Source organism: Eulemur rufifrons, chromosome 6, assembly GCF_041146395.1.
Source record: "Eulemur rufifrons isolate Redbay chromosome 6, OSU_ERuf_1, whole genome shotgun sequence".
Taxonomy (NCBI): Eukaryota; Metazoa; Chordata; class Mammalia; order Primates; family Lemuridae; genus Eulemur; species Eulemur rufifrons.
Genome location: NC_090988.1, coordinates 59,406,818 through 59,428,976, shown reverse-complemented (window position 1 = coordinate 59,428,976; position 22,159 = coordinate 59,406,818). Strand labels below are relative to the sequence as shown.

At 38.3% G+C, this 22,159-nt stretch overlaps 1 protein-coding gene across 9 annotated transcripts in view; it reads left to right on the top strand.

The window, feature by feature from the left end:
• STK33 (serine/threonine kinase 33) overlaps positions 1-18,364 on the top strand; it is a 148,466-nt gene extending 130,102 nt beyond the window's left edge. For all 9 annotated transcript variants that reach the window (XM_069469536.1, XM_069469535.1, XM_069469534.1 and 6 more), the window contains one exon: positions 17,551-18,364. In XM_069469536.1, the coding sequence (XP_069325637.1) occupies positions 17,551-17,742 (192 nt within the window). In that variant the 3' untranslated portion in view covers positions 17,743-18,364. The remainder of the gene's footprint in view (positions 1-17,550) is intronic.
• The last annotated feature ends 3,795 nt before the right edge of the window (positions 18,365-22,159 follow it).

The window sequence follows — 22,159 nt, the reverse complement described above, 5'->3', positions numbered from 1 at the left end:
GTTGGAAACTTCTTTGTTACTTGATAGCAGATGCCTAAACAATAAGCTTAACATGATGATTCAGATATTTTAAAAGAATCATAATGTAAACATAAGATTATTGAATTCCCTCCTTCTTCTCTAGTCTATTAACAACTCCTGCAACTCATGCTTAGCAGCTGTGTGTATTTTATATTCTCCTTAAAAGTAATACCCTAAAACTCCACGTTTGCATTTCTTATTGAACATAGTTTAAAGATTTTTCTGTTGGCTAACCTGGCACTTTATACACACATATACACACACATACACATACACATGTACACACACATATGCTCACATGTTTATACACATACATTACACATACATACATGTATGCATTAACAGATGTATACAAATACTTATACACATATGCATGTACATGCTTTTTTTATAGTCTTGGATTATATCTAGGTTTGTCACTGAATCACCATGTGAACCAAATGTCTTTGATCTCCTTTTCCGTTGCTCTGTCACACCTTTCCCCCTCCCCTCTTCAGTTCCCCCTGCAAGTCACAAGTATTGAGACTTATTATGCTATTCTCAGCTACTTCCAACTAGGGCACAGGAGAATTGGAATTTGAGTTGTTTATGGATGCTGGAACTATAACCAGTTGGTTGACATTTTAAGAATATATTAATAGAAAGTTTAAGAATATAGATTGAAAATTTAAGAATATAGAATTTTAAGAATATAGTTTTCTTCAGCAGGAAGAAATTTTCCATAATCAGAGTTTACCAACAATGTAAAAGGCTGGGCTATGGATAGTAAACCCTCCCCCTCCCAATCATAGGAAGTATTCAAGCAGACTCTGGGAAGCTACTTGTTATAAATGCCATAGCAGGAATTCTTGCAAGATGGGTAGGAGCTTGCCCTCCATGTCCTCTACAGAACTTTCCCATGCTTAGGTTTGGGCTGTGATATCTTCGGAGGAATACTGGACCTTGTTTGGGAATTTTTCTGAAAAGTATTGTCCCTTAAAAGAAACAGATTTATCATGTATTAACATATTAAGTTTTTCATGAATTTTTATGAATAAATGTATTATTTTGTTAATTATATTGAAGCTAAGTTTATGTTAAGAAATTACTTCTGTTCTTTCCAATCTTTATTAACAATACAGAGTATAAAATACTGAAGAGATAACTGAAAATAGGATTGGCTATGTGCTCTTGAGTCACTCTTAAAAGTGAAATTTTAATTTTATTAAAAATATTCTATGAATATTGAAATATTTTCCATAGGAAAAGTTTTGCTTATTAAAATTAGATTATATGGACAATTTCATGTGATAATATAAATAATTGATACCACCTAGACTACGAACATATAGGAGATTCTTTTTCCATTAAATATTTGAAATTTGGCTTTAACTTAAGTGGAAATCTCCCACCAGTTCCTCCTTTCCATTGTATCATTGTTCTCTTTTCTGGAGAATCTCATAAATCCTTTTAGAGTTCCTGATTTTGTATTCCTCACAAGCTAGGGTAATGACACCTTTTAAATAAGTGGCAGAGCTCTTGGAAAACTAGCAGAGTTAAGTGCGGGTTTGTTGAAAACAACAACAAAAACACTTGAACCAAGCACCTTCCTCTTTCCCTAAGTAACAGTCCCTTAGTTCTAAATGCCTTGGACATTGTGGAAAAATACAGTCTGCATCTCCTCATTGTTCATGTTTGGACTAAGGGTATCACACTACACTTTTTTGAAATTATTTTCAAATAGTTGGTACTTGACAATGTCCTCTTTTTCATTTCCACCTTTTTTAGGTAATTCTGTCTTCAAATGTCTTTGAAGACAGAAATAATCTCTCATGTATATCTTGTTTCTTACAGGCAAGGACATCTAGATCGTGTTTTGTGTTGTTAGTAACCTTCTCAATTCCCTAAGACAAAGTCTTTGTCTGCTTTATCAGGTAGACCTGACTTTCACTTCTACAACAGCATTTGCCCATCTTCAGATGAAATACTTGGCAGACCACTGCTTGTCGCAGTAGCATGACTTTTAACATTAGGTCCTTAGTGATTCCTGATAAATGTTACCATACTTTCATTATTCATAAGCTCAGAAAACAATTGGAGAGAAATGAACGTCTGTAATTAAATTGCACATCCCCATAACCATGGAGGGAGGAGCTAGAATCTCTGGATGAGATAAAAGTATGTTTGCATTACAGAATTCTTGCTTCATAATGGAGAAACCTAGTTGTTAAATTGGTTATTGAACAGTCTTGAATGAACTTGTTTAATGAAAATGGAAGACTTTTGTGATTATTTTCTTTTGTTATCATTTTTTCTTGACTGAAAACCTGGCCATTATGGTATGGTAGGAGATAGTACATGTAGCAGTTACTTTATTTAGGCTGAAAGTAGAAAGACAAAGTGGCTTAGAAACTTCGAAAAGTTATTTTGATAAGGGATATGTGTTCACATAGCATTTCTTTGAAGACAAGAAATATTTAAATTTAAATAACATTGAAATTAAACACTTGAACTATGATATGTTGATAATGTTTCTATTAATATGAGGAAAAACTCAAAAGTTTTCTAGTATTTTAGTTGAGTAGGATACAAATTTTCTTTTCCTGAAAAATTACATTTTAGCTTTTTACATCACAAGAATCAGCTATAACATGAAAATGTGATGGTACTTCCACAATTTTGGCACACTTTCATATACCAATGTTCATATGTGCCCAAGCACAGCACTTAAAATATCATAATGGTTAAAAGTATAAGCTCCAGATCTAGGCTGCTGGGATTCAAATCCTGGCTTCCCCACATACAAGCTTTATGACTTGGGCAAGTCTCTAGGTCTCCATTTTCTCATCTGTGAAATAGGAATAATAATATCATGAACTAAAGGCTAAATGAAATCATGCATGTAATAAACACTCTTGGCATGTGGTAAGTACTCATTAGTATTATTAGCTATTATTACTTTCATTATTATATTACCAAAGAATTTGTGTAGAATATTACTAAAATTAAATGTATTTTCCTGACTGTATCAAGGCTCCTTGGGGTATAGGTCTGGGAATAAACTAATAAACCAAGAAATATCATTTTCAAAGGTGATAATGTGATGCTTCTACTTTCCTTTGCCCTCTGAGTTTGGTGAGCTTTCTAGGGTCCCTAGGATACTGTGGTAGATTGGATTATTGTTCCTAATTCTTTAATCCCTCCCTATAAGGGATTTGTACATTCACAACTTTTGCCACGTGACTTTGTGGTTTTCCCTACTAGAACAGATGAAGGCTATTTTCTCACCCCACAAATATTGGTCTTGGTCTTATCTATGTGACTTGCTTTGGCTGATGAAATGTTAATGGATATGATGTAAGCAGAGACCTTAAATGTTTTTGCATTATTTAGCTTGCTCTATATATTTCTGCCACCTGCCATGAGAAGAACATGACTGCAGAGAGCCACAGGTCCCAGGATTATGATTTGTGTAACAGACTTGAACTCAGTCCGAAGCCTGAAGTCTAGCCTAGCATAGCCAAGCCGTGCAGCCAATTGAGAAAAATAAATATTTGTTGTTACAAGATACTGAGATTTTTGCAGTTTGTTATGTAACTATGCAGAAAAGAGCTAACATAGCAGGCCTAAACTTCTATCCTTCAAAAGTCCTATTTGCAAGGTTGGCCCTTGGCTGGCATCTGGGAACTTAGATTTTGAGACAGTTGTTACCATTAATTGATAAGAATAGCTCATTATGTCTAAACTATTTGTGTAAACAATATGGTTTATGCCAAATACCTACTTTCCGTCTGGGATTCTGGGATTTTTGGTAAGAGCAAGGCAGAGGCAGCCTACATGACTAGCCCCCAATAAAAACCCTGGCTTCCAAGTCTCTAACAAGCTTCTATGGCTGGCAACATTTCACACATGTGGTAACAACTCATTGCAGGGGAAATTAAGTGCATCCTGTGGGACTCCACTGAGTACACTTGGAAGTTTGTTTGTGGTTTCCCTTGGACTTAGCCCTAAGTGCCTTTTCCTTTTGCTGGTTGTGCTTTGCATCCTTTTACTGTAATAAATCATTGCCATGAATATGACTATATGTTGAGTCCTGTGAGTCCTCCTAGTGAATCATCAAACCTGGGAGCAATCTTGGGGACCTCTGAAACACAGTTGAAATACTATTGCAATAGCTGACTCATACAGGTACAAACAAGTAATTGTGCTAACATGAATCTTGACCTGTTGTCATTTGATGTAATGTTTGCAATGTGAGTTGCTGGATTCATAGGCTCCCATAAACAAGACTTTTGTTCTAAAGAGACCTTTTGTCCCTACATTTACTTCCATACAAGAGCTTTCTGTATAAGTTAGATTTCACCACAGGCTTAGCCAGACTCCCAGAGTTGAAGGGATACATTAGCGAATCCTTTAAATCATTTCCCTGCCCTTCCAAGCCTGGCTTTTCCTTGGCTCCCCTTAGGGCTGATAGCTGTTTGGCTATGCTGTGCATGTCCTTTATGGAGAACAAGTGTATTGGGTTGGGTTATAACAAATATTGCTTTAATTCCAAATGGATTAATTTGGGCCATTCATCTCTTACCCTACCTTTATGCTGTAATCATTACATGTATTATTAATACATCTACATAATTACAAACCCCATAAAACAATGTTATGAATTTTGCTTAAAGTAAGGGGAAAATTGTCTTTTATATTCATCTAGATATTTACCATTTCTGATACTCTCTTTTTTTTAATCAATTTTTCTGATGAGGAATCAGTGGTAATTTAAAATGTTCTTATATGTATTGTGTCGATTTTCTCTGGGTGCCTTCAAAATCTCTTTATCTTTGATTTTCAGCACTTTGACAGTGATATTGCAAAGCATGTTCTTCTTTACATTATCCTGCTTGGGTCTTGCTGAGCTTCGTGAATCTGTAAATTTGTATCTTTAGTCGTGTTTGGGAAATTTTGTCATTATTTATTTTTTCCTTATTTTTTTCTGAGACTCCAATTACTCCAATTACTCATATGTTAGCCAGTTTGATATTGTTCTATAGGTTCCTGAGGCCCTATTTATTTTTAATCTTTTTTTTCCCTATCTGTTCTTTACATTAGATACTTTCTATTGATCTCCCTCCAGGCTTACTGGCTCTTATGAATGACTTAATGCCAAAAATTGGAAAATGTATATGAAATGGTCAAATTCCTTGAAAAACAAAACAGATAAACAAAAATAGAAAATCTGACTAGTTCTATATTTATTTTTAGAATCAAATATGTAATAAAGAACTTTTCTATAAAGAAAGCTTCATTCCCAAGTGATTTCACTGATTAATTCTTCCAAATAGTTTTAAAAAAATAAGGAAAAACATACAAACTTTTGAGACTATTTTCCAACTCATTTATAAGACAAGGATAACATTAATACCAAAACATGACAGGGATGTTACAAGAAAAGAAAATTATTAGCCAATATGTCTCATAAATATAGACACAGAAATTCCAAACTTGATATTAGTAAACCAAATCCAGAAATATATATAAAAATAATATATCATATTCCAGGTGTACAGTATATTCCAAGAATGCCAGTTTGGATTACCATCCAAAAATCCACCAATGTAATTCACCACATATAGATAGAGGAGAAAAGCCTCAGTACCTCAGTAAATTTGGAAAAAAACATTTAATAAAATTCAACACTAAAACATGAGAAAAACCCTCAGACTAGGAATAGAAGGGAACTTCTTTTACATAATAAGGGATTTTATTTAAAAAAAAAAAAAAAACACCACAAACTAGTATCTTTGTTTTTGCTGGGGGACAAGGTCTCACTCTGTCACCCAATCTGAAGTGCCTGATCATAGCTCATGGCAGCCTCAAACTTCTGGGCTCAACTGGTCCTGGCTCAGCCTCTCGAGTAGCTGGGACTACAGGTGCATGACACCATGCCCAGCTAATTAAAAAAAAAAATTTGTAGAGATAAGGTCTCACTATGTTGCCCAGGCTGGTCTTGAACTCCTAACCTCAAGCAATTCTCCCTCCTTGTCCTCCCAAAGTGGTGGAATTACAGGCATGAGCTACTGTATCCACCCTAAAACTGGTATCATTCTTAATGGTGAAATGTTAAATGCTTTCCTAAATGGTGAAATATTGAATGCTTTCCTACTAAAGATAAGAGAAAGGCAAGGATTTCCTTTCTCACTACTTATCTTTAACATTGCATTAGAGGTTCTAGCCGATGGAACAAGGCAAGTAAAAGACATAAAATTATGTACATTGGCAAGGAGAAATAAAACTGTCTTTACTTGCAGATGGCATGATTGTGTGTATGGAAAATCTCAAAGAACCTACAATAAGTGAATTAAGGAGGTTGCAGGATGCAAGATATATATACAAAAAAATTATTGTATTTTTATATACTGGCACTGAACAACTGGGAATAAAATTTTAAAATACCACTTATAATATTATCACAAAACATAAAATATTTAGTAATAAATCTAACAAAATATGTGCAAAATATTTATACTCAAACTCTTGAGATATTGTTGAGCAAAATTGAAGGAGACTGATATATATGAAGAGATAAACCATATGGATTGGAATATTTGGTACTGTTGAGATGTCAATTCTCCCCAAATTGATTTATAACTTTAATCTCAATTGAAATCTAGAACACTTGCTTTTCTGGTAGAAACTGACAAGGTGATTCCAAAATTTATTTGGAAATACATAAGACCTAAAACAGCCAAAATAACCTAAAAAAGGCAAAGTTGCAGGATTTTTTTTAAATTTCAGAGCTTTACAGGGGTACAAATGTTTTGGTTATATGAAGTGCTTTTGCACAGTTTGAGTCAAAGTTATAAGTGTGTCCATCACCTATATGGTGTGTATTGTTAGATGTGAATTTACCCATCCCCTCCTCCTTCCTCCCACCTGCCTGATTTCTATTGAATTTTTTGTCTGCTTTGTCAAAGATTAGATGGCAATATGAGGATGGTTTTATGTCTGGGTTCTCAGTCCTGTTCCATTGATCTGTGTCTCTGTTCTTGTGCTAGTACCATGCTGTTCTGGTTACTATAGCCTTGTAGTATAGCTTGAAGTCTGGTAAAGTGATGCCTCCTGATTTGTTCTTTTTGCTTAAGGTTGCTTTGGCTATTCAGGGTCTTTTCTGGTTCCATGCGAAGCACAGAATTATTTTTTCTAGATCTGCAAGAATGACGTTGGTACTTTAATGAGGATTGCATTGAATCTATAAATCACTTTGGGTAGTATAGACATTTAACAATGTTGATTCTGCTGATCCATGAGCATGATATGTTTTTCCATTTGTTTACATCCTCTGCAGTTTCCTTCCTCAGTGTTTCATGGTTCTCCATGTACAGGTCTTTCACCTCCTTGGTTAAATATATTCCTAGGTACTTTATTTTCTTTGTTGCTATTGTAGAAGGTATTGAGTCTTTGATTTGATTCTCAGCTTGATTGTTGTTGGTGCATAGGAATGCTACTGATTTGTGTACATTGATTTTGCTGAATTTATCTATCAATTCCAGGAGTCTCTCAGCAGAATCTTTGGAGGGTTTCTAGATATAAGATCATATCATTTGCAAAGAGAAATAGTTTGACCTCTTCTTTCCCCACTTGGATACCCTTGATTTCCTTCCTTCTCTTGCCTAATTGCTCTGGCTAGAACTTCCATCAGTATGTTGAACAGAAGTGGTGACAATGGGCAACCTTGTCTGGTTCCAGTTCTACGTGGGAATGCTTTCAATTTTTCCCCATTCAGTATGATGTTGGCTGTGGGTTTGTCATATATGGCTTTTATAATATTGAGGTATGTTCCATCTATGCGTATTTTCTTAAAAACTCTTATAAAAGGGTGCTGAATTTTGTCAAATGCTTTTTCTGCATCTATTGAGAGGATCAGATGGTTTTTGTTTCTGTTTCTATTTATGTGATGAATCACATTTATAGATGTGCGTATGTTGAACCATCCTTGCGTCTCTGGGATGAAGCCCACTTGATTATGGTGGATTATTTTTTTGATGTGCAGCTAAATTCAGTTTGCTAGGATTTTATTGAGAATTTTTGCATCTATATTCATAAGGGATATTGGTCTGTAGTTTTCTTTTTTTGTTGTATCATTTCATTTAGTTTTGCTCTGGCCTTAGTTATTGCTTTTCTTTTGCTGAGTTTGGGATTGGTTTGCTCCTCCTTTTCTGATTCCTTGAGATGATTCATTAGATTGTTGATTTGTGATCTTTCTGTCTTTTGGATGTAGGCATTTATGACTATAAATTTTCCTGTTATGACTGCTTTTGCTGAATCCCACAGATTTTGATAACTTGTGCCCCCTTTGTCATTTAGTTCAAAGAATCTTTTTATTTCCACCTTAATTTCCTCCTTGACCTATTCAGCAGCAGGTTGTTTAATTTCCATGACTTTGTGTAGAGTTGAGTGTTTCTGTTGGAATTGATTTCTAATTTTATTCCACTGTGGTCTGAGAAGGTACATGTTGTAATTTCTAGTTTTTTAATTTGTTGGGGCATGTTTTATGGCCTGGGATGTGATCGATCTTAGAGAATGTTCCATGAGCTGATGAGAAGAATGTATATTCAGAGGTCTTTGGATAGAATGTTCTATAAACATCTGTTAGGCCCATTTGTCCTAAAGTTCCGTTTAAGTCCATCATTTCTTTCCTTATTTTCTGCTTGGAGGATCTGTCCAGTTCTGTCAGTGGGGTGTTGAATTCCCTGGCTGTTATGATGCTACTGTTTATCACTTTGTTTAGATCAAATAGGGTTTGCTTTATGAATCTGGGTGCACCTGTGTTAGGTGCATGAATATTTAGGATTGTTATGTCTTCTTGTTGAATTGTTCCCTTCACCATTATAAAATGACCATCTTTGTCTTTCTTTATGTTTGCTGATTTGAAGTGTATGTTATCTGATATAAGAATGGCTACACCAGCTTTTTTTTTTTTTTCATTTGCATGCAATATTGTTTTAAATCCCTTCACCTTGAGTCTGAATGAGTCCTTGTGGGTTATATGTGTTTCTTGGAGACAGCAGATACTTGGCTTATATTTTTTTGATCCAGTTAGCCAGCATATGTCTCGAGTGGGGAATTCAAGCTATTCACATTTATTGAAAGAATTCAAAAGCAGGGTGGATTTCTGTTCATCCTGTTGAGTAGAACTTTATTGCTTTGTTTTTACCTCTTGAGCCATTGTGGTATTCAGTCTCTGACCTTTAGCTTTTGGGTGGTTTTACCCTGCTGGATGTCTATTGTACTGATACACATATAATGCAGTTCTAAGTACTTCCTGCAGGCAGGTCTGATTTTGACAAATTCCCTCAGTGTTTGCTTGTCTGAGAAAGACTTTATTTCTCCCTCATATAAGAAACTTAGTTTTGCAGGATACAGAATTCTAGGCTGGCATTATTCTGTTTGAGAAGACTGAGAATGGGGCCCTAGTCTCTTCTGGCTTAAAGTCTACAGTTACTCTGTTGGGTTTTCCTTTGTAAGTTACCTGCTGCTTTCACCTTATGTCTTATAAGAGTCCCTCTTTCATATTTACTTTGGCCAGTCTAATGACTATGTGTTGTGGTGATTGCCTCTTCACAATGAATCTTCCAGGGGTCCTTTGAGCTTCTTGAACCTGGATATCTAGATTTCTAGCAAGGAACAGGAAATTTTCTTTGATTATTCCCTCAAATATGTTTTCCAATTCTTGTGTATTTTATTCTCCTCCCTCAGGGATTCCTATGATTCTTATGTTGGGCCTCTTTACAGAGTCCCATACTTCTTGTGGGTTTTGTTTGTTCCTCTTGTTTCTCAGATCTTTCTCTTTGACTGACTTTTTTAACTTAAAGGTGTTGTCTACAAAGTCTGAGATTCTTTCTTCTGCCTGATCTAGCCTATTCTTAAGTATTTCCACTGTGTTTTGTATTTCCTTGAGTGAATGTTTCCTTTCCAGAAGTTCTGTTTGATTTTTTTTAATAATTTGGTTTCCTTACTAAATTTTTCACTTATTTCCTGCATGTTTTTTTGTGGTTTCTTCCTGTTGGTTTTCTATTTTCTATTGTATTTCATTGAGCTTCCTTACAATGCGTATTCGAAAATCTTCGTCTGTCATTTTTGTTGTATCCATTGGTAGGGAGTAATTGTTTTCTTTTGGGGGTTTCTTTTCACTCTGATTTTTGATCTTTCCAGAGTTCTTTTGCTGATTCCTTCTCATCTGGGCTTGTAATCGAAACCTGGGGGTGGTAGGCCTGGCTTATGGGCCTGTTTCCAGGTCCCTGAGTATTGATCCCTGAGCGTGCATGGAGAGGAGTACTGGTCCTGAGTTGCCTACTGGATTTTCTAGCTGGTTTGGTATACATTTCGGGTTACCTCCGACCTGCTGTCTTCATCTCTTCCCAACACTGTATACTGAGTTAGGTCCCCCAGCTTACTCTTGATAATGGCGGTGGTACTTGTGAGTGTGAATCAGCCAAACCCTATTTGCTTGAGTTGGAAGATGCTGTTATGGGCTATATCATTGTACTCCCTGTCATTGGTTAATGTTTGTGTGATTGAGCCAGCTGCCAAGATGTTCTTTTGTGTCCATGGTAGATTCTGCTCCCCCAGGTGGAGTACTTGAGTGCCCCAAGCTTTAGCAGGGACCCTATAGCTCCCAGGGGGTTTCTTGATCTCCATCACCACCAAGGTGAGGGGAAGAGCGAGGCAGTTGTATGCCACCCTCTAGAAACCTCTTTGTGTTCAGCTATCTGGAAGATTTCCTAACCCAGGCCTCTTGGGGTTTTGTGGAGGCTTCATTACATAGCCATGACTGACAACCATGTAGAAATGTGATTGAACAAGATGCGTATGATCTAAACCCAGCATAGCCTTTCTCTTCAGATTTTTCTTGGCCTCCCTATGTAGCATTCCTTCCTCCAGGGTATGTGCAGGACCCCCTCTGGAATGAGGGTTTTTTGACCCACAATCAGATCAGAGTCCTGCCTTGGGCAGGTGAAAGGAGGATAGCAGAAGGTCAGAGAGAGAGATTCTATCTCCTGAGGCCTGCTCCTGAGGCCTAAAGTTCCCCAACATTATAACAAGAGCTATGGGATTTATAAAATTCCATAGGAACCATGGGTGAAAACATATATATAACATATATTTCATACATATATATCTCATAACAACATAGATGGTAGACCTAAATCTAAAAGCTAAACTGTGAAGCTCCTAGGATAAAACATAAAAGATTGTCTCCCATCCAGGTGGTAGTCAAAGATTTCTTAGAACACAGAAAACACTTTTAAAAACTGATACAATGGGCTTCATAAAAATGAAACACATTTTCTCATTAAAAGCATATTAAGAAAAGAAATAAGGAAACCACAGGGAGAAAATATTTACTGTAGATATTAATATATATGACAAAGGACTTGTATCCAGAATATGGAGACAATTCCTACAACTCAATAAGGCAACCCAATTTTTAAAATGGTCATTAGACTTGAACAGATACTTCACATAGGAAAATATATATAAGTAGTCAATAAGCATATGAAAAGATGCTCAACATTATTAGTCAAATAATGCAAATTAAGGCCATGATGAGGTGTCACTACACACTTTCTATAATGGCCAAAATTAAAGACTGGCAAGTTCAAATATTGGCAAGGATATGGAACAACTGGACTTCTCCTGCATTGCAGAATGCAGAATGGTATGGTTCTTTCAGAATAGTTTGGCATTTTCTTATAAAGTTAAGCATTCATTTACCATTTACTCAGCAGTCCCAAATTCACAAAAAGATTTGTAGGATATGTTTATAGCAGCTCTCTATATAAGCAGCCCCAAACTGGAAACAACCCTAATGTTCATTACCAGAAGAATGGGTAAACAAATTGCGGCATATCCATACAATGGAGTACTACTTGGCAAGAGAAAAGGAATGAGTTGTTGATATAAGAATGAATCTCAAAAACCTATGTTTCAGTAGTATGAGAATCTACAAATATCTCAATAAAAATTTCAATTAAAACTGTTAAGCAAAAACAAGTCAGATACAAAAGAGTACATACTATATTCTTTTTCATTTACACGAAGTTTTAGAAAAGGCAAAACTCATTTATACTGAAAAAAAATCAGAACAGTTTCTTCCCCCAGGATAAGAGGGTTCACTGGGTTGTGGATGAAGGAACTTTCTGGGGAATTGTTCTATTTCTTTATTGTGGTGTTGGTAATATAGGTGTATGCATTTGTCAGAACTCATCAAACTGTACACTTGATATTTGTATATTCTACTTTATATAAATTATACCTTAGTTACAAAGAAAAGAAAGATATTTACATCTTTCTAATTTTCAAGTTAGATTTAACTTTCATTGACTCCATTCAAGACCCAGATCTTTATGTGTGTAACCTTATAAAAGAAGTCTATATATTTGGAAGCTGATTTCTCTTCTTCTGCATGCTTTTTGTTCCCTTCCTTTTTTCTTCTGAAAACCACAGGAATGTGAGAGAAGATGGGTGACCAGTACACGCAAAACTATAGCAGAAAACTTGTCTCAGAATTTTGTCATTTGGACCTCGTGCAGGCCTATAATTTGAATGTGTGACTCTAGAAATGGTTGCTATGGTGATAAACCACTTTACTTAAATAGCATGTATTTTACTCAAAATTCAGAGAAATGGTAACAGTTTCTAGTAATCATGCACTGGTATTAACTTGCAGGGATATGCCTGGAGCTTACAGGTTTTGCATCCATTATCACCAGATAAGTTCATCAGGTTAAAGCTGTGCTAGTGAATAATGACATATGTATATTTAGCCCAGTTTTCCTGTTACATAGCTCCCCTTGAACATATGGAGCCCCCTTTTCAAGATTAATATGAGCTGGAAAAAGCAGGCCAAGGGCACTGAATTACAAAAAGGTGAAACTGGAGGGAACCTTGTAAGGTTATCTTTTCCATCATTCTGCCTCCAGAACAACTGGCTATTCCTCAACTATCCCAAATGGTACAAATTTGTCAAAGATGAAGAACAATTGAAATGCCGCGTGGGGCAGCCCCTGGTGTAACTAACCATCCTGACTGACTGCAGCACTCAGCGATGCCATCTGGCTCCACAGTGCTGAAATCTGCCCCCTTCCTCATTTTATAGATTTAGAATATATATCCTCTTATTCTTTATCTTTTGAGATTGAAGAGCTCTCTTATAAAGAAACCTCCACCCTTAATCATATTAATAGCTTGTCTGTAAACAATCTCTGTCCCTTTATATCTGTTCAAGCTGGTTGCAATGTTTCAGGTGTGAACTTGTCACGATTTTGTATAAGGATAGAAAATTTTTTCTTTGATTTCTAAGATGCTTTCTGATGATATCCAGGTTTTCTTGACCATTGTGCAGCAGTACATTAGACGAGTACCTTTATCTTCAGAGAACAGTCTACAATGATTTTTAGGCCCTCTGTTGCATTGATAAATGGATGGCCAACAGTCTTGTAATGACGATTTAGAATCTTGCCCCCAGAACTGAATATTGAAATTCCTCTGTCATCTGTCTCCCCCTTCGTACAATCTTATGGGAGCTCATCATCTTCTATTTGCTTTTCATGACCTGGAAGATCTTATAGCCTTGGCAATTTCATTTTTCATTTCTCTGTTCTATTACTTACAAAACTATAAAATTGCATCAGTGACAGCATAGATCCCTGAGGAATCCCACTAGCTATGAGAGAAGAAAAGGAGAAGCCCCAAACTTAGATAATCTATAACCTAACAAAAGAAATCTCCGAAAAATTAAGATTTGTTCATGTTCCTACAGAAAGCCTGGAAGCTGGAATTTGCCTTGGCCATTTGTTTTCCAAGGAGATGAGAGGCTTGGCTCTTTGTGAAACTATAGTTCAGCCTGAAGGGTACAGTGGTGGCCATTCTGCATCCATGTTCTAATTTTTCGATAGTTCTATCTTTTTGATAGGGAATAGTTTTGATGAGGGGGTATTTAAGAGGGGAGTCTCAGACTCTTTAGAAAAACTGTTAGTATTCTGCTTCCTAAACAATGCCATCCTAAACTTAATGCAACTACAAGTTAGCTAAGAGAAATGTAAGGTACACACTCAGTATTTTACAAGGTAAACACGTATACATAGAAACTCTAAGCATTCTAAACATTTGCTTAAAGGGAAGTAGATCTGCATTGATGTTAACAGGAAGTGAAGGAACAAATATCATGATTTGTTTCAGTGCAGCCAGTGTTAGGCTGATTTGGAAACTAAATTAAAATATGGTCAACTATATTAGTTTTAACATGTGTTAAAACCAAATTGAGGCCAGCTTCAGTAGCTCACACCTGTAATTCCAGCACTTTGGGAGGCCAAGGCAGGAGAATTGCTTGAGGCCAGGAGTTCAAGACCAGCCTGGGCAACATAGTGAGACCCTGTCTTCCTGTCTCTACAAAAAATTGAAAAAAAAGTTAGCCAAGTGTGGTGGCACACACCTGTAGTCCCAGCTACTTGGGAGGCTGAGGCAGGAGGATCGCTTGAGTCCAGGAGTTTGAGATTGCAATGAGCTGTGATCATGCCACTGCACTCCATCCTGGGCTACACAAAGAGACCCTGTCTCTAAAAACAAAAATAAAACAAAACATACCAAATTGACAAAGAAATAAGAAAACAGGTACTTTTATATGCTGTTGGTAAGAATATAAGTTGGTACAACTTCAGTGGAAGGCAATATGGTGATATCTTTCAAAATTATAAATCCATATACAATTTGACCCAGGAATTCCACTTTTAACATATATATCCTGTATATATACTTACACGTATGCAAAATGACACAAGTATAAGACTATTGATGGCAATGCTATTTGTACCAGCAAAAGATTGGAAAAAAACCTAAATATTCATTGTGAAGGGACTGACTAAATAAATTATATCTAAACAAGAGAATACTGCACAGCCAGGAAGAAGAATAAGGATGTTTTTATGAATTGACATGGAATGATCAAGATAATTGTTAGTTGAAAAAACATCAAGGTGTAAGAGCTTTTACAGTTGGCTACCATTTGTGTAAAAACCAGGGAAGAAAGCATATTGATAGATGGGTTAGATTGAACCATTTGAAATTGCCATTATTAGACTGATTTTGACCTGCAGCCAAAGGAAATGACAATGGAATGATAACCAATTTCATTTGATTCCACCTAATATTTGCTTGAGGATGCATACGATCTCTCTGGAAGTGGACACTGTAAACTGACAACATTGATTGTCTTTGATGGGGCAGAGTTGAGTTAACTAGGGGGCAAGGAGGAGATTTTGAACATTGTGAATATTAAATCATGGGGGTGTACTACCTATTTAAGAAATCACTAAAATTATAAATAAATGTGGCTGAGGAATATAATTTTCTCATTTTGCTATAGAATGAAATAGAAAAAAATCATGTTTCTACACCAAAGCAACTAAACGTTTTGGTTTAGTTTTCTTTTTCCTTCCACTTTGCCAGAAAATTCTGATAATGATCTTCAAAATACTGTATCCAAGAAGAAAATACCAGAGCCTGTAGAGATTTTGGAAAAAAGAAAAAAAAAAAAACCTACATCACTAATCCTGTCCACAGAGACTGTTTCTGAGTATTTCATCCTGGTGACTGCAACTTCTAAGTCTATTTTAATGACTTAAGTACATTAACAAATGGAACAGTGAGAAAGAATAGAAACATTAAGCCAGATATGAATATGAGCACATTAAAAAGAAAATGACTGAATCTCTGTTCCTAGTCTATAGAATATTGGTTGTAGTGGACATGTTAAAAAACATTTCCTTAACTACTTGGATGATAACTCACAATCCAAGTAGAAATGTCAAAAGAGAGAAGGTTACACTTAGATTCACCTTTTAATAGGATTTGTATGTAAAGTTAATTAAATTTTATGAATTGAAATTTCAAGATAGATCCTGTATCTTAGGGACCAGAACTGTACTAAGCAAAGCAACTTGTCCTCAGCCAGATACTAGAACATCAGAAATGTCACATCCTCACCTTCCTGCTGAACATAAGGAGTCTTCAATAAGAGAATACAAACTATATTAATGAATGCTGAAGAATTTTTAATATTTTCTACTTCTTAAAAGATTACACAGAGAAGCAACCCAGAAGTTTCCTTAGGGTGTGGGGAAACTAGAGAAAATAACCTTTTTACATTTCAAATTTTATACAAGTTAATTTTTCAAGGTTCAAAATGATTTTTAAGTATTACCTGCTCAAGAATCAGCGTACCCTGCTATAAAGTCAGACACAAGGGATGATCTGAGGAGGCACACATTTAAGGGCTGTCTGCAATAAGCAAACATCAGGTAGGTGTTTTCAAACATCAGGTACCAAAAAGTGTAAATGACCGAAAGTTTTGCTGCAGCCCCGGGAAATCATTTATTTATTGGGTAATATATATTAAGTGCTTACCATTGGGTATAAAACATGGTCATTGCATCACAAGAGCCTGAATGATCAAAGAAACACCAGATTCATTTGTGTTACATGTAATCTTGTCACATTCTTTGAAAAGTGTTAACCTGATTATTAACCCATGTGTACTGCAACTTTCAGTTTACCCAAGTATCACACTTGTGAGCCCTTTCCCAGATCGTTCTGTGTAAATGAGAGCTTGCTGTATCTCTACCCTGTGTCTTGGCCCCCGTCCTCCTTTGTAGGTATCTTAAGACTTTCTCTGCTCTTTTGGAACTCTATGCTCAGCTTCATTTAATTAAGAGTGATCACTTTTAAAATGGGCCAAAGGTAAAAATGGACTCTACTTTCCTCATGACAGCGCGATTTGAGACCACTTCCTCCTCTACCGTGGAGTGAGGTGACCCAAGAAAATGCAAGTGACTGTTAAAATCCCATCTGCTCGTTTCATACTTTGAAGCCCGTGAAGGATTTCATGGCCACCCCTGAAGTACAGTCTTGTGATAACCCCTCGTAGTAAATGTGCAAATATTATTTTTCCCCATTTTTAACAGGAATTGAGACTTGAAGAGGTCTATAGACCTGCCCAAGTGGTGTGACTGGAATTAGCAGCCAGTCTCTGGAATTAATGCAGAAGAATGATGAGAATGTGGGTGTGGGCCATATGCACCCACTTTGTGCCCAGCTTGGAAAGAATAGTCACAGTGTACTTCTCAGGGTGTCCATACGTTTGGCAAGTTGGTGTAGAAATCTCTAAGGATGAAATGAGATGTGTACAAGTATGTCCAAGTGGACTTCCCTGTATAAATGTTACCAGACATTTACTTTCATTTTGCATGGCGGAGATTTTTAAATTGGGCCTGTGCAGTCTGCTCCACACCAAACACTAAGCAATTCAGTTAGCTTGAAAGTACAAAAGGAGCTTTCTTTGGCATTTGATAATTTTACAATGCGAGTCGTTTATATCCCATATCTAAAGAGTGCCCCACCTTGCAAATGCTGGAAAACTTTGTGGTTTCCTGCTTCTTTGAACTGATGTGTGTTACTTGGTGTCTGAAAATTAATCCAGGACTTTCCTTTTATTTGTAGTCCACTTCTGAAAAATTTCCTGAGACCAGTGAGAAGGCAGATGTGGACAACGTTGACATGTGCTATTCCAGAGTCCTTCCAGTTAAACTCAAGGAAGAAATAGAGAAAACCCCTATGACTTCAAGCCAAGGAACAGTACTCAAAGGCATTGCTAAATCCATGGCCCTGGCTAGAACCAAAAAGAAACCCTAAGGTTCTCTCCAGTGCTGGACAGTACAGAAACAAGACTGCTCTTATTAGCACTAAAGTGAGGGGAGAGAGGGAAGAGGACAGCACTATGCTGAGCTTGTAGCCTTTTAGCTCTGCTGAGCCCTGCCATGTGTTTGCAGGTTAAAATTGAAGCTAGTTATCACCAAAGCAGTGTAAACTGCACATGGTATTAAAGGACAGCCACCAAGAGGCTTGGCAGTAGGCTGCGGCTGAAATCAACTCAAGATGTTGTTTAGAGGGACAGATGCCCTCAATGCAAGGCTGTGGGCATACTTGCTCAGTTTTACTTCAAATTCTTATATTTAGGCACAGTTATTTATAGGGGAAAACAAGAGGCCAAATTTGGTAATGGAGGTTCCAAATAATTATGTGCATTTTGCACTAGAAGACTTTGTTAGAAAATTAATTACTAATAAACTTGCCATAGGCATTACAGCAGAAGTGCTTCAGTCATTCACATGTGTTCTTATGATTTTAGGTTGCTATAGATTATTTAAGACAACTTTAAGCGTAGAAAAATAGGAGATTTTGTAATTGCTTGCCATTAACTTGCTGCTGAATTCCCAATGTATTGATTAAATCAATAAAAACCAGATGTTACCCATGCACATTAATTTTTATATTAACAAGAGGTAAATATAATAAGGTCTTCTAAACCTTTATGCAAATTATGCACTTGGCCTGCTGCGGAGGTGGTAGGTACACTTTGGGGAAGGTCATGAGGCTGGTTACAGAGGAAAATGCATCATTACTCTTAGCATTATAGGGGTCTCCTTTCCACCTGCCATTCAAAGTTAAACTGGGTGAATAGGTGTTTCCCTTGCCTTCACAAGCAAATTCTAAAGAAACAATTTGCAATTGCTTTTACTTTTACAAAGTAGTAACCTAGTGGCATTCCAACCCCCCATGGAATATCAGTTGGGGCTCCAACATGACCCACTCCCGGCCAGCTGAGCACGTACTAGTTGCATTTAAGTCTACTCAGTGGCTAAATGTACTACATGTGCTTCTTGCAGTTAATTTAGAAGACACTTGTGGTTCTGAGTGGGTCAAAGTAACACTGGCTTGTATTGCCCCGGCTAGATGGTTCTGCCAGTATTAGTACCTTCAATATGCTTCTCTTGGGGGAACCTGCTGGCCAAAGCATATCTAGTATAAATTGTCTATTTTATTTTACACTGGAGTTGACATAGCTTCTTCAAGGTCTTTCTCGCTTCTTGATTATTATTTCCAGTCCAAATCAAGAGCCCATAAACCATATATTGAGCTTGAAGCTTTCTCCCAGGGTTTGGTGAGCCAGCCTTTAAAGAGTGTGTTCTCTACACCCTACGAAAATCCTAGCTTCATTAGCCAAGAGGTTTCCCTTCCCTAGTAGTATTCTCGGAGTCAGAGGTGAGAGCTGCATTTCTGTCATCTCTGACAGGGAAGAGCAGGGACGAGTGCTTGGTGGAGGCCTAGTGACTGCTGGTGTCTGTGCAGAAAAGTCAACCAAGACAGAAGCTTTGATTCTGCCTATTCCCTGACCTGAAAGTGGAATATTCTCTATGTTCAAAATGTTCGTTCTTTCACAGTGATGTCATCTTTTGGGACTAGGAGATTCTGTTCTTAAATGGAGTACTATCCACATTTCTCTTGGCCCTAAAAAGTAGTGATTCTGCTCTGTAAGCTTGAGCAAAGATCCATAACTAACCACGAACAGAAACGTAAAGTCATTTTATAACATGTCAGTGTGTCTGCACCTTTTCTCAGCCCGCACCACACAAGGCCAACTGTTCTTCCTACCATAAGGTGTATTTTATTAGTGTTCCTCTGTCTAGACCTTCATTTTATTTATATAGAATCATTGTGATAGAAATTTAGCTCACTCCCTCTAGAGAGAACTTCCATATTATTTTTATTTGTTACTTGTGTGGAACACACTTGGACAAGGCCATGTCTGAGCTTTGTTTTCCAACTGCTGTACCTCTTTAATGTCTGGGGACACATGGCCTTGCTGTCTCCATTTGCTTTCACGGCTGTGAAGAAAGCTCTCACACGTCAGATTGACTTTCAGTGACCAATAGGCCAACTCCAAGCATCAATGACAGTCACTCTGACACGTCCTATGCTCCATGGCATGGAGAGCTGGGCTTTGCTATGACCCAGAGGGACATACTCTGTCTAGGACAGGACAGAGGATGTCTTACTTCCAAGGCATGCAAATAGCGGTGAGCACTTCCACTTGAGTAACAGATGAGGCAGGGCAGGCAGAATATGATAAAGGAGGTAAATGCGGGCTTGGAGCTGGAGACAAGTTCAGCTGAGAAGAATAGATGATGATGTCAGAGGAGGGCTTAAATCAGAGAAGAACGGAAAATGGGTTGGGGGTGCATGGAACAAAATGAAAACAAAGTATAACTAATAAAGAAAATTGGATGGCAACATGTGATTCTGCCAAACCCAGAAGCAGGAGTCAGAGGAGGGAAACGCTGCTCCAGGCCTGTCCGAGGGAAAATTTGGCCCCTCCCGTGGCCTGTACACTGGCAAGGCTGGATAGAGACGCAGGCTGCAGAAACAAAGACCCAGGGACATGGAAGCGGAGAGAGGCTGTGATTTGAAGAGTTGGCCACAGAATAGTCCTTATATTTTGAGTAGAAATATTTGTGTGGTGTTGGGAAGGGGAGAAGGACAAAAAAAAAAATAAAATAAAAACATTTTGTGCTTACCACTGAAAAGCTATGTTTAAATAATTCTATTTGACTCCAAAATGTAAGTGCCAGGTTGGACAGATCAAAAGCAGCCAGTCTTGAAAATGAAGCTTTTTAAATTCCAGCCCTGCTCTTGGAATAGAGAATAAAGGCTTTGTTCAAACATGCATTCCCCAGCAGTAAGCAGAGCTTTGAAATTGGCCAGGGAAGTTGTTTCTTGTAATGGCTTCACTTGGCTGGAGACCAAGAAGCTGTGGCCTCTGGGAAGTGACCCTGGCTGGGTATTTTCCATCTGCCCCTCCAGAACCACTTTGCCTACTCGGCCCCCTGTGCCCAGAGAGGATGATTTTCAGGGACTGCATTAACAGGGCCCCTTGGCTTCTGGATTTGCTGAGATTCTGTCAACGGATGCCCCGATGGGAGATCAGATGGTGGGAGAGCGAGGTCCACACGTGGATTCCCCAGTGCCTGCCGTGCCAGGCTGCAGAGCGTTACTGCCGTCTCCCTCTGTGGGCCGCGGCTCCCTCCAGGCCGTGTCTTAGAGCTGTGTTCCCTGCCCCTGCAGGCCCAGACCAGCCTCTGGCCCTGGTGCGTTATGTCTTCCTTTGTGGGTCCCCCGCACCCTATCAGCACCTTTACAGATAGTCTTTTCATTAAACTGTCAACATCCCCATTTGAGTGTGCCGTCTGTCTTCCAGTGCGACACAAAATGATTCAGACCCTTTCCTGATCAGTTCTGCATTGTCTTTGACCCAGGGCAGTTTTGTCTCTGGTTGCGGATCTCCTACCAAAGTCCAGTAAAGTGACGGACAGGAGGCCTAAATGGGTTAGTTCTTCCTGAAAAGAACTGATGCTCCCAGGTGGTCACTCGGCGTTAAGGGGGCGGGTGACAGGGGAGATGTTCCTGGGGTTGGGACCTAGGCCGAGCGAGATAAAGCTAGCATTGCCCAGCTGAATCTGAAATCTGGAATTGTCTGGACTCAGAAGGTTTGGGAGCCTAGAGAAAACAACCTGACTTGGAACAGCCGGGAGGACCTGGAGGGGAGCTGCCCCTCGCCGCTGGCGAGGGCATCGGCAGGGCGGCTGGGGCGGCCGGGGAGCCCGGGAAGCATCGGCAACTGAAGGCAAGACGGCTGCCCACGCTCTGTGCTCACTTCATCTCTACACGCACGAAAATCACTTTACAAAGGCATTTTAAAGTAAAATTTTCACTATTCAAAGGTCTCACATAGTTCAGTTTTACTCTTCAGGATCCTGTATTTTTCTGGGTGAGCTGGCTGAGAACTGATTTTGATTTCTGTTCAGTACATTGTTATCACTTAATTCTCATTGGTGAGCCAATTTTCTTTGCCTTTGTTCTTCAAAGGAAGGCCGTATTCGGTGGCTGTCTTGCTTTTTTTGTGGCTGCCTTCCTCAGTCCGGCCTATAATCAACTCAACTCCGTTCTCACTGTGTCAGTTCTCCACATTTCCCTGAATTATCTGGAGCAGCCCTCAGAGGAGCGGTGAGGGTTCCTGCCACTGCCCGCTGGGGGATTAATAGGGCCACTGCAGTGTCACCACTGCAATCTTAGAGACCTGTGAACACAGGGTGAAGACCTCAAGAGGACCTCCTTCCCAAAACATGCAGTGGTTCCTGGCCTGGCCCACGGGACAGGGCCACAGGTCAGGGCCACAGGACATGGCCACAGGGCACGGCCACAGAGTAGGGCC